A 13,502-nucleotide genomic window follows, 5' to 3' on the forward strand; every position below is an offset into this window, starting at 1 on the left:
AGAAAACCTTCTCTAACTTCTTCACTTTATAAGATGGCTATGAATTAAATATAATGTAATAATATATAAAATATAGAGCACAGCAGACTGCAGCAACAATACCATACCCTTAATGATCAGGGGCACATCTGAAAGGTTTTCAAAGGGGCCAGATGGGGTGGTTTGGGGGGGGGGGCTGAGGTGGTACTTATTATTTTAGGGTGGCCAGAATCAAAAGACAAGTTCAGGTCTCCTTGTTGACCTCTCCAAAACATTTACTTTGTTGCCAATTAGCCATTTAAACAGTACGCTTAGGGTCTTTGTCCATTTGGAAGACCTATTTGGGCCCAAGTTTCAACATCTTGGCTGATATCTTCAGCCAAGATATCAGCCAAGATGTTGAAGCATGGCTGATATCTTCAGATGTTGCTTCAATATTTCTACATGTTCTTGAATCATGATGTAATTTGTAAGTTGTGGTGAGGTGCACCAGTCCCTCCTGCTTCCAAGCACCCCCACATGTGGTTGCCACCCAAACACTTCCCAGTCTGTGGGGTGTTCTCAGTCTTGCAAACACATGTGCATCTGTTTGAATTGTGGAAGAACGTAGAGTCGGGGCAGCAGGTGAGATGTTTGACTACAGTCACGCTTGACTCCAAAGCCGACTACAGCATCTCTCCCCCCTTCAGCCCACCCATGGTGATGCCACTGCATTATATCATTTTGAGATTTTGCCTCAAATAATTCATTCATTCCAACTAAAAACATTTTCTGTTAAATAGTCCCAAACTGCTGTTGTGTAGAGCATGTAGAGGGTGTGCTGGGTTCTCGCCCCGCTTGCTGAGGAATAAATCATCCTTTTATCCAGAGCTGCTGTGCTCTCAGATAACATGTTTCTTTATGTCACCACTGAAGTAAAAATATTAACCAGTTTCAGACCAAGTGCAATCATTTTAACATTTTATGCACTTTAATGGATGCAAATAACATATTTTAAGCTTTTAAACTAATTCAGTTCTGTTGCACCATCACAGGTGCGAGGCCAGACCCGTTTTACTGAGGCCTCAGTAGGATTTCCTGAACAAATTTAAATGAAAAAATAAGATTGATAAACAAAAAACACCTAAACTCCACTTTAATATATTTAAAGAAATAACAGGATGCTTGAATGCTGGGATTTAAAAATGTAAAAGAATAAGAAAAAAGTAAAGAATGGTGCCCAGTAGTTTTATATATTTAAAAAGCTATAATTTAGCCAAAGTTTCTAGTTTGACTCTAAATGGTAATTTAGTTTTCAGAAAAGATTGCGTTAAACCAGAGAACCTTTGAAGCCTGTGGTTTGAATCATAAATTCACTAGAAAGCAACTAGAAACTATTGTAGTTTGTACTTTTAAAATATAAAAAAATGTTAAATATATTCATAAATTATTAAGCCAAAAGTTATTCACACTCTTGGCAGATTTTACATTTAAAACTAGTTTCATTCAACCAAGAAGCCTGTTTCTGAAAAGAAATGAAGCAGGCATCTCTCAAAAGAAAAGTTTATCTGTTTTAGTATTAAACATTACATGTTGAAAATTATTTATACCCTTCTCAATAATCAGTGGTAAAATCTTTCCTGGCATTACAGCATTCAAGCTCTTCATATAAATGCTGAGAAGCTTTTTGCCTGTTTTGCACAGTTTATCTTTGATGATGAGCTCGAAGGTCTCCTTGCCATCACCCTAATTTTTAGCTTCGTCCATCAGGTTCAAGTTGCTTCAACCACAAAACATTTAGGTAAAGTTAAGAGATTACTTTAAACTTAAATCTGCCTGGGGTAATCATTTTCGGGTTAACTGTAGATACATTTAAGAAGAAGCTATTATTTCAAATTCATCATAAAAACCCAGGAATGGGCCAAATATCCAGCAAGATATTGTGAGAAACCTGTGGAAAACACCAAAAATGACTTATCTAAGTCAGTTTAAAGGCAAAGCCACCAAATATATGCAAACCTCTGAATTTGGAGAAAGTTTATCTATGAGATCTAGGTCTGGATTTAATTTGTATTCAGATCTTGCTCTGCGCTGCGGTTTGATGTCAATAGCAACGCCCCTCCTGACTATTAGAGCCATGCAAAATCATAATTTAAGTTAACTGAAAAGTGCGCAGCTCCGAGTATGTTAGAACGGTGACACCAGGGGCAGCAGTAGACGACGGACGCATGTGTGCCAGGTCCAAGCTGGCTTCAGCAGGAGGGGAAGAAAGAAATGAAACTCTGTTGTGTGATAATGGCCGTGTGTAATCGCTCTGTTCAGAGCCGCTGAAGCATGAACGCCCAAACACAGTCCTTCCTCTGCTGTGCATCAATGTTAACGTCAAAATAATGTACACATCTTATCAGGCAACAGCTGAACTAACCGGCAGTAGAATTAGTTTACCAATATTTCCATTTATTTCGGTTACATTCATTTGATGTAAAAAGAACATGATAAGCCACCACATTAGTGGGGAAAAAGATTTCCCAGTACATAAATATTTATCATATACATGAGATTATAGCACTTAAAGATGTGTCACACAGAAAATACACACTCCTGATGAGTGTTTGCATATCTAATAAAGACTTAACGAGAATACCCAGCAATGCCAAAGGTGTGTAAAGGTAATGGTGCAGAGACCCTCAGTGACACTTCAATTACTCTCCTCATTAATTCAGCCAACAGGGAACAGCTGGTCATGGAGAATATAATCGACGGGCAATTAATGGATTTCCTCGGTGTGGCCCTGTTAGTGGCTGAGCTGTTAATCGATAATGACAACGCTGCGTTAAATAACCAAGAGGGTCAAACTCACTGAAACATCTCTCAGCAGCTTCATTACTTAGTTGTAACCAAGGCACATGGATGTTAAACATCTCAAGGAAATTTAGTAGAAAGAAAGTGCAATAAAAGCAGCTGATAAAGAAAGCGCAATGCTTTCCATGTTGCATGTTATTAATACAACTCTTAACACTCTGATCATGGGCATAAATGCCAGTTTTCAGGTTTTTAATTAAGTGTTTGATCAGTTTTGTTTCCAGGGTGGAATGAAAATATCACAAACTGTAGAAATGTTAAGAAAACAAGAAGTGGATGAATAAGTTTGAATTTATTTAGGATTTTCTCTGATCCACACAGCTTCAAAAACATGTGCACACATCAAACTCATGCAACCATGGAATCAGTAGAGATCAGTAGACACCATTTAAATCTGTTAGTTTTCTGGTACGAAACCAGCTTTTAAGCATGGTCCACAAATTATCAGTGTTATGGAGGTTGAGGTCATTCCAGATACTTAATATTAGCCTCCTTTTAATATTAAATCCAGTTTGGATCTGAACTTAAAATCATTTTCCTGTTTGAATACCCAATTGTGTCCATGTTTCAATCATCTAGCTAATAATCTATGTAAATTTAAAATAAGTCACCTTCTTCGTTGTTTCTTCCGCTCTGGGAAATGTACCCGTACCACAGGTAGCAGAACATGTCCACAGCATGATGCTGCCACCACCCTGCTTGACAATTGGCACATTGTTCTTTGGTTTAAAAAGCCTTGTTGTGCCCCTCCAAGCCTTTAAATCAAACTAAAATTATCCCACCAGGACTGGTTTTGGACTGGATAAAGCAGACTGACATCAGACTTCTGGTATGGTCCCTACATCAACCTTAATGAAGACCTGTGGATGTTGCTTATAAGCAAGGTAAATGCCAATCAATTTAAATGAGCTCTACCAGTCCTGATAAGTAAAATATGGTAAAGGTGCACCACTGAACCAGATATTAGGGTGGGTGTATGCAGACTTTAGACTCAGTGGAGATTACAGACAAACCAGTTATTGGTTTTAAAGTCAATTAGAAATGTTTCTTTTATCCTTGTTCTGTTCTGGAAACAGAAAGATTCAAACCATTATGTTACATCACATCAGTTTCAGCTTGACGCAGCTTCAGAACAAAAGCTGCAGCTCCTCCCTCCCTCATCATCATCCCCCCAGCAGGTGCTGAAAAGCTAAAACCTGCTGCTCATCTTCACTTTCCTCCAAAAACACACATTGCAGCAGTTCAGGCAGAGAAACACGTGTGTCCCCGCAGCATGAAGTGTTTGAACAACCGGGCTGAGAGCCACCTGACGGGCCGAGTGGAGTCCGAGCTGGACAGCATGGCGAACGGGGCCTGGGTGAACCATGGCTACTGTGGATCCCCTCAACCCCTGCCTCGGGTGGTCAGCACCATCTACAGCCCGCAGCCCCCCTTCCCGAGCTCCATGGACAGCATATACAAACTAGATCCCCCGGTCCGGATCCAGGAGGAACCGTGCGCCTCTGACCAGACTGTGATGAAGAAAAGAAGAGGCTGCTCCTCTTTTATCAAAGGTGGGTACAGATTCTGCCTGGTTTAACAGCTAAATAACAGCTTTTATGAGCATTAAAGGATGTAACTTTAGGAAGCACTTTAGGAAGTGACATTTTATGTAACTTTTTTGTAGGGTTGTGGGGCACAGCATGGACTGAAAACAACTCTAACAACAGGGAAAGGTTTATCCGCACCACTCTGCGGGAACTGGTGGTCTACTTGGTGTTCCTGGTGGATGTTTGCCTCTGTAAGTGCTCCACAGGCTTTGACATTTTTAACTGATGCATGTCTAGAGACGGATTTATGTTTAACACCCTGCTTAAATTTGAAAGGGGAATGTTTACCACGGCATGGTGTCACCTTTTAAAATCACTCTTTTATTTTCTGCTTTGTACCCAAGCTCTGCAGCGGTTTCACCAGGATGCTAAATGTCCTAAGTGGATCTGAAGGTGCTGACTGCTTGCTGCTGTCTAATGTTCAGAAAGTACCATTGTTATTACATAAATGTTTTGAATTTTACCAGTAGGTTAAATGATTCCCATAATAAGGCCCCACGGGTTTTCAGTTATCCATTTTCTTAAAGAGATTTCTTTAATATAAGTTGCTCTATAGAAAAAGAGAATTCCAGAGAGAAAGGCCCACAGCATCACAGGACCTCCACTGTACTTAACAGTGAGCTGAGGTACTTTATTCAGATTTATCGCGTCGCCAGCTGGAGTATTTACCGCAGAGAAACTGAACTCTGGTCTCATCTGAACACAGCAACCAGTCCCAGTAGAGTTCAGTGTGTAGACGGTGTTTCATGTTTGCTATGGAGATTTGGAGATACTTTGGTGACCCCAAGATGCCAGTGAAATTAAGAGAAATTGTTTTATTTTACCATAATTCCCTTCCTCCTCATTGTGTGTTTGATGGCCACGTTTAGTGAACAGTGGCTAACAGATAAGAATCTCTGTGTCACGCTTTATTATTACCCCAGGGAAACAGGAAGTCATGGATCACTAATTAGAATTTCAAAGAAAATCTGATTAATTCAAAAAAAAGAAAAGCATGACTTTGGTTGTATTTATTTTAAAGGATTGTTAGGGGTACCCATAATTGTGGCACATGTGAATTTGTTAAAAACAATTATTTCTTGGAATTGGGTTCTTTCAGAACAAAATAATACTACTGAAATTTAATAGATTTTGTATTTTTTTTTTACAATTATTGTCAGTGCAAGATTATTATTTGGCAATAAAAGATGAGGCTATTTTCAAGCTTTTTACATTTGCATATCAAGGCTGTGTCCACTTTTTGGTTTTTGTCCAAATAATTATTTTCATAAAAGTAAACATTTTCCATTTTCTCTCAAGTGTCGCTGGCAGCCAGCTGCATCTAAACATAATGTTTTTGTTAAATTAATAAAGGTTTTTTTCTGTGCCATTATTTGGTTTGGACAAGCAGATAGGTTCACCTGTTCAGGTTATGGAGACTGGAAATTATTTAGTTTTCCCAAATGAACAGAAATGTTCAGGGATAAAAGAAGGAAGAATCATCCAGGTTTGGTCTAAATTCAGGGAACTACCTCTTCATGGAAGAGAATTACATAATTTTCTGTGGTATTCCTGTTTATTTGAACAAATCTGAGACTAATTGAAGCGATGTGATGATCGAAACTCTCCCCTCAATGCCCCTCTTATTTCTACCTAACTGCTATTGTCCGGCTGAGCATTAAGAGTGAAAGGGACACAAGTGCTCCTCTTTTGGCTTTTGGCGATAAGAGCATTTGGCCAGGTCCTTTGTTGCTTTGTGTGGGTTAGATTTACATTGTTTGATGAGGCTCTTTGCATCAGACCTGTGTGCTTTATTCAAACAAATTTCAGGCCCTTAATCTGGATCCACTTAACTGCAGCAGTGACCCAAACAAAGCCGAGGTCTTCAATGGGGCGTTGCGTGTCTGCCGCTGGGGTTTTCTTATCTCAGAACTCCACCTGGGCAAAGCCAGATAGGAACCAAGGTGCCGGTGTTAACAGTGTGATTACGTTGATGTTCTTTCAGTGACATATGGTATGACCAGCTCGAGCACCTATTATTTCACTAAAGCCATGACCGACCTGTTTGTGAGCTCAGCCAGTCAAGGTGGAGTCACGTTTCAGTCCATTGGTACCATGGCGGAGTTCTGGGATGTGAGTTTTCCTTCTGTTTTTTCTGCTGACAAATTAGAAGATGGTGAAAAGTGCAAATAAAACCCTGTCCCTTTCTTTCTATAACACCAGTATGCCCAAGGTCCGTTACTAGACGGCCTGTACTGGACAAAATGGTATAACAACCAGTCCCTCGACAGCGGAGACCAATCGTTCATCTACTATGAGAACATGCTGCTCGGTGTTCCCCGGATGAGGCAGATTAAGATCAAGAACAACTCCTGCAAGGTCCATGAAGACTTCAAAGATGAGATCACAGGATGCTTTGACGTCTACATTGAGAAGAAAGAGGATGACCTCAGCTTTGGTCTCATCAACGGCTCAGCGTAAGCTACTTCTTATTTGTGCAAAACAACCTAAAACATTGTCACAGCATTTAGAGAAATATATTTTCATCCTTCTGTAGGTGGAGCTACCACACAGAGAAAGACATCAAAGGTTCTGCTTACTGGGGCTTGCTGACTACCTACAGTGGAGCAGGATACTACCAGGACCTGAACCGGACCAAGGAGGAGAGCGCCAACATCCTGGCAGAACTGATGGGAAACCTTTGGCTGGATCGAGGAACCAGAGCAGTTTTCATCGACTTCTCAGCCTACAATGCAAACATCAACATGTTCTGCGTCATCAGGTGAGGAGCATACAGAGTCTAGGAAAGGTAGTCATGAACCTTTCCACAGTTTTATCCCATTACAACCTCAATCTTTACTGCATGGACTAAACTAACCTAACTCTGCTTTAAAACTTTCTCCCTGACCTGTGTTCCTTGATCTTCATGTTGCTGGTTGTTCTCTAATGTTGTCTAACAAACCTCTGAGGCCTTCACAGAACAGCTGGATTGATACTGAAACTAATTAAATACAGGTGGACTGGTTGCACTTGATTTTATTCAGGGGTAACAGGGAAAATTTGTTTTCAAATGTACTTTATCAGGGCTCCTGTGTGAAGGTAGCAGCTTCCCCTGCCTGCGGCTGGTATTCTACTCTAACTGGTTGATTTGCATCTTTTAGGTTGGTGGTAGAGTTTCCAGCGACTGGTGGAGCCATCCCTTCTTACCAGATCAGAACTGTTAAACTGATCCGCTACATCACCCACTGGGATTACTTCGTCCTCGGTTGCGAGTTGGTCTTCTGTATATTCATCCTTTACTACGTCGTGGAAGAAATACTAGAACTGCGGATACACAAGTTCGCCTATTTCAAAAGCATCTGGAACATCCTGGATATTGTTGTCATATTGGTAATAAAAGAAAGTGATTTTCGATTTAAATCTGCTCTCTTGTCAGATTTCTTCTCTCCTGAAGGAAGTAACATTGTTCTTCTTTCCAGCTCGCCATTGTTGCAATTATCTTCAACATTTTCCGAACCATCAAAGTGGACAACCTGCTCGGCTCGCTGCTAGAACAGCCTGATATATATGCTGATTTTGAATTCCTGGCTTTCTGGCAAACCCAATATAACAACATGAATGCCGTGAACTTGTTCTTCGCCTGGATCAAGGTAAACTACTCACATCGTTAAAGGTTTGGTTCTGAGACTGTCAACTTATAGAGTTTGGCCAATAAAAATGATTTACAGTGCTGTTAAAAAGTATAGATGTTTTTTGCTTTGGCTCTTTTGTCAAACTTAAATGTTTCAGATTATCAAACTAATTTTAATATCCAAGATAACCTGAGTAAATACATAATACCTGGCAGTCTATTACATCGCCGTAGAGGCACTTTGACCCACTCTTCTGTGCAGAAGTATTTTAATTTAGCAACACTGAAGGGTTTTTATGCATGAATGGCCTGAACAAGTCTAGACTTTGACTAGGCTGTTGCAAAACCTTAATTATGTTGTTGTGATTCATAGAGATCTGGACTTACTGGTGTAGTTTGCAGCACCGTCCATCAATTAAAGCAAGTCGTCTAGGTCTTGTAGCAGAAAACAGCCCAGACCACCACCATGTTTGACTATCAGTGCAATGCTCTTTTTCTGAGATGCTTTGATCATTTTGTGACACTCCTAATGGGATGGATACCTTCCAAAATATCTTTAGAAATTGTGAGACGACTGTGTTTATTTTGGTCAGCAGTGGTTTTCGTCTTGAAACTCTCCCATGGTGCTGTTGTTGCTCAGTCTCTCTGTGTTTTTGGAGAATACTGCAAAAATGCCGGCGTCAACTGTGAACGCCTACAGCGCTTGTTCAGGCCCACAGGCCTTCAGTTGAGTCCTGCACAACCCCCCGAAGCTCGACTAGCCTTAAAAGACCAATAGGCTTAGAAATGGCTGTGAGAGCCTGATAGTTGTTGCTTATCTGTGCTTGAATTTCTCTAGATCGTGGGAGAATGTGCTGGTTTTTGAGATATTATAGCCTACTTCATACTGTCAGACAGGTCCTTTTTATATGAAATCTTTATTCTACAGCTCAGGCAGTCATCAGGTCTAGTGCAACTGAACCAAACAATGTGGTTAATCACAGTTAACTCTTGATTTAACAAGGTTTAAATACTTTTTAGATAGTGCCCTAGCTGGCTAGGTTGTCTTTATGTGATATTAAAATTTGTCTTTGAACTGAAACTTTTCAGTGTGATATAAAAATAAAAACAGAAAAACATCTCTAAGGGGATAAATACTTTGTCACAGCAGCCTAAACGTCTGTCTTCCTTTGCAGATTTTCAAATACATCAGTTTCAATAAGACCATGACGCAGTTGTCCACCACGCTGGGTCGATGTGCCAAAGACATCCTGGGATTCGCCATCATGTTCTTCATCGTCTTCTTTGCCTATGCTCAGCTGGGATATTTGCTGTTTGGAACAGAGGTTGAGTCTTTCAGCACATTCGTAAAGTGCATGTGAGTGGTGGTAAGGATTGTTATTGAAGAGATTTTTCTCGGCAGATCTCCAGTTAAACCGGCGGTTTTCCCCTCTTGCAGTTTCACACAGTTCCGAATCATCCTCGGAGACTTTGATTATGACGCCATTGACCGTGCAAACAGAGTCCTCGGGCCCATTTACTTTGTCTCCTACGTGTTCTTTGTTTTCTTTGTCCTACTGGTACGTTTTGCAAGAAATGTTTGATTTTAGGTATAAATCTGAGCGGTCATTCAAGTGATCTGTTCATGTGTCGTTCCTCTAGAACATGTTTCTGGCCATCATTAATGACACCTATTCAGAGGTCAAAGAAGAACTGGCTTCTCAGAAAGATGAGCTGCAGATTACAGACCTCATCAAACAGGTACGGATCAACTAAAATGATCTAAAAACAGGTCTGATGATGATAATATTTCACAAGAATTACTAATGACACAGATTCCTTAAAACCCAGAGCTACATGAAGACCTTTATGAGACTGAAACTTAAAAAAGAAAAAATATCGGACGTTCAGAAAGCTCTGCAGTCGGGATCTAGAGAAATTGAATTCGAGGACTTCAGGGATACTCTCAAGGAGTAAGAGGCAATACTAAAGAAAATATTGTATAAAAATTTTATTATTTAAACATAAATCCTCATAGCAGTCTTGAATTTGCAGGATGGGCCACGCAGACAATGAAATATCTGCAGCCTTCTCACAGTTTGACCGAGACGGCAACCAAGTTCTTGATGCAGATGAACAAATGAGGATGAAAATCGAGCTGGAGGAAAAAAGGGTTTGCTTCATACTAAAGAGATGATTACAATAAAATGTGACGGTTAATTAGTGTTTATTTAGCTTTGAAAGAGATATAAAGCATTTTGGAAAAGTATTCATACTGCTAAAACTTTCCCAGATTTTGTCCCACAACCTTAATTTGTATGTATTTAATTAGGATTTAAATACATAAGTACAATAGACCAACATAAAGTAGTGCAGAATTGTAAAGTGAAAGGCAAATGATACATTATTTTTAACATTTAAAAAAATGTCTAAAAAGCTTGGCATGTATTTGTTTTCAGCCCTCTTTACTCTGATACCCCTAAACAAAATCAATCCATCCATCCCTCGTTTATACCCACCTACCCAGAGGCATGCAGGACAAACAATCATGCATGCATGCCTGGGAGGGAGCAGGAGTACCTGGAGAGAACCCATACATGCACTGGGAGAACATGCAAAGGAAGTGTGCAACCCATGCAGCACTAAATAAAATCCCAGGCAACCAGTTGCCTTCAGACGTCACCTAATTAGTGAATAATTAAATCTGTGAAGACTTTAGATGTTTGTTTGAGAACATTAGTGAACAAACAGCATCATGAAGACCAAGGAACACCACAGACAGGTCAGGGAGAAAGTTTAAAACAGGATTATGTTATAAAACAATATTAAAGCTTTCAACTTTCCCAGAGCTCTTTTTAGAAATTTATCTGAAAGAGGAAAGAGGATGGACCACCTGCAAACCTACCAAGACATGGATGTCCACCTAAACTGAGGCTGTATATGGACAGCATTAATCAGAGAAGTAGCCAGGAGGCCCAGAGTAACTCTGGAGGAGTTGGGAGAATCCATTAAAAGGACAACTATTTGTCATGTGATGCATAAATCTTGCCTTTATGGAAGAATGGCAAGAGAAAACCTACTGTTGAAAGAAAGTCATGAAGTGCTGCTTGCAGTTTGCCACAAGCAGGAGCTGTAGGGACACGGCCAACATGCTAAACACCATGAGTGTGAGCTAAACGGTGGAGGCAGCGTCATGCTATGGGGATGCTTTTAAAACCTTCCAGCAGGACAACGACCCTGACGAGCATGTTCATGTGTTAAAATGGCCTAGTCAAAGTCCAGGCCTAAATGCAACAGAGAATCTATGCCAAGACTTGAAAACTGACGTTCAGAAACTCCTCATCCAATCTGAGCTTGAGCTATTCTGCAAAGAATACAAATGCATGAATCACTTTTTAGATTTAAAAAATGAGAACATGTATTATTTTCATTGCATTTCTATGTGCTACTTTATGTTGCTGTATCACAACAAATCTCAATAAAATGTAGAAGTTTGCTGTTGTAACATCACAAGACGTAGTATTACTACGTTAATACTATTAACGTAGTAATATTTTTGTGACACACTGTAAAATCTGGTAGTTTGACCTTTTTTTTTTTCATTTTTACCAGGATGCTGTTAATGCTGAGCTGAACAACCTTGGAAAGAATTATGGAAAAGAGCATCTGGAGAAGTGTCCCGTCTCATTCGAGGATAAAGAGAGTCCCTCAAGTCAAACCTTTGTGGGACAGGAACAGCTTCTCAGGTAAAAAACAGGTTTTATGTCTGATTCATGAAATGTGATGATCTATAAAAGGGATTAAAAGAAGATTTTTCCATCAACTTGAAAGGCTGACCAGACAGGTTCTCCAGATTGAATCATCCGTGGCAGGTCTCACATCCAGGATTGACCTGATCATGGAGAAACTGGGATTGGAGAAAAAAGCTGAAGGGAACAAACTGAGAGAGAAGTAGACTGTGTCCGTAAGGATGTGAGGATTGAGTTAAATCTGAATTCATTTTGATTTTGCATTACATCTGTATATCTATATAATATCAAATAATGAGTTATGATAAGAATCTAGAAGATTTTGCATGCAATAATTTCATTATTACCTTAATTTTATTCAGTTATCCCCACCAACAGCAAAATATCTTCCTCAGATGATCCAGCAACAAAGGTTGAAACGTCATCCAGAAAACCTGCAAGCTCTGCCAACAACACATTTAACTCTCACATGTGACCAACCTCCAGGAAGCAGTCATGGATTATAGTAATTGGAATAAGCGAAGACACCGTCTCTAATTTAGCAGCAACAAGATGTCAGGAAATCATGTGAACACTTTAAAAACGTTTATAAATGTATCGCTTGCCAGGTTTCTGGCTGCAATAGAGGTTATACAAAAAACAGATCAATATTTAGTAGGTTTCAAAGCCATGCTTCCATGTAAAAACTAAGTACACCCTATGTTTCAATAGCTTACAGCACCTTTAGCAGCAGCAAGGTTTATTGTCACTTCCAGCACTATATAAAAAAAGCATATGTTTTTTTATATAGTATAAATGTAACATGACACAGAGGCCCATTTCTCTTCAAAATGGGAAAGACGTGTTCGTACCATTTGGGAAAGACACCTTTTGACCTTTTTAGGTTAGAAAATGGCTACAAGAAAAAATCTATTTGCATATACTTGCCCATCAGAGCATTAATTTAAAATCTAAAACAACTGGAGCGGAGGAAAAGCTGGTCGAGGACCTAAATGTATCACCCCACTGCACATTAAGAGGAGGATGGTAGGGAAAGTCTCCAAAGCTCACTGTTACAGAATTACATCAATTTTATCAGTGTGAGAATTTTGTGCTGCAATAAAAGATTTAAGTATTTTTCACATTTTTACCAGGTGTGCAAATAAACATGGAGAGTTCTGCAAGCTTGCCAGAGAATATTTAAAGAGTTTCCCCTCCCATCCTTCCAAACAAGCCAAAATGGTGAATCATTTTCTTATTATCCTGCCATGAAATATAACAGTTAGCATACTAACTGAGGCCTGGAGTCTTATAATCCTTAAACAGATAGAGAGTACCAATAAAAGCTCATCAAACGCCACTGCTAAAGTCTTCCCATCTGCTCCAGAGCAGGAAACTGCCAAACCCCCTGCTCTTACAGAGGTGTTAACAGGGTGTACTTAGTTTCTATCACTGTATATAGATAGAAAATTTGTCTTTGCTATGACTGTAAATCTAGGTAACATTAGTGCTGCAAAATAAATACCAAAACAGTGGCGTTAAAGAATAAACGGTAAAATAACTTATACTAGTGCAATACTAAGCAGTGCATTTGTCACTTCCTCCTTTAATTTTGATGATTGTTCTATTTTCAATTGGATAATAGTTTACTTTGACTAGACCTTGGAGGACATTATATATATATATATGTATATAAAATTCTAATTTTTTGTGAAGAATCAACAACAAGTGAGACACAATCGTGAAGTGGAATGAAATTTATTGGATGTGTCAAGC

General features: G+C 39.5%; 1 protein-coding gene across 2 annotated transcripts; it reads left to right on the forward strand.

The window, feature by feature from the left end:
• The first annotated feature begins 4,061 nt into the window (after positions 1-4,061).
• Positions 4,062-13,502, forward strand: pkd2l1 (polycystic kidney disease 2-like 1). 2 transcript variants are annotated; one of them, XM_047352142.1, is made up of 15 exons: positions 4,062-4,373; positions 4,487-4,600; positions 6,394-6,521; positions 6,612-6,865; positions 6,946-7,170; positions 7,550-7,778; positions 7,868-8,038; positions 9,195-9,376; positions 9,458-9,578; positions 9,661-9,759; positions 9,850-9,971; positions 10,054-10,171; positions 11,611-11,744; positions 11,830-11,970; positions 12,126-13,502. In XM_047352142.1, exons 1-14 carry the CDS (start codon positions 4,094-4,096, stop codon positions 11,951-11,953), a joined length of 2,301 nt encoding a protein of 766 aa, XP_047208098.1. In that variant the 5' UTR covers positions 4,062-4,093; the 3' UTR covers positions 11,954-11,970; positions 12,126-13,502. The 2 variants fall into 2 exon arrangements, with proteins under 2 accessions (XP_047208098.1, XP_047208097.1); XM_047352141.1 differs by having other exon boundaries at positions 12,143-13,502.

Source organism: Girardinichthys multiradiatus, chromosome 22 (genome assembly GCF_021462225.1).
Source record: "Girardinichthys multiradiatus isolate DD_20200921_A chromosome 22, DD_fGirMul_XY1, whole genome shotgun sequence".
Lineage (NCBI taxonomy): Eukaryota > Metazoa > Chordata > Actinopteri > Cyprinodontiformes > Goodeidae > Girardinichthys > Girardinichthys multiradiatus.

What these genes read in the sequence shown, in the direction of transcription:
- pkd2l1 (XM_047352142.1), top strand. Translation starts at nt 4,094, where the DNA reads ATGAAGTGTTTGAACAACCGGGCTGAGAGCCACCTGACGGGCCGAGTG. An exon ending in AGCACATTCGTAAAGTGCAT is followed by an intron (nt 9,377 to 9,457) that starts GTGAGTGGTGGT and finishes CCCCTCTTGCAG; the next exon opens with TTTCACACAGTTCCGAATCA. An exon ending in TTACAGACCTCATCAAACAG is followed by an intron (nt 9,760 to 9,849) that starts GTACGGATCAAC and finishes CTTAAAACCCAG; the next exon opens with AGCTACATGAAGACCTTTAT.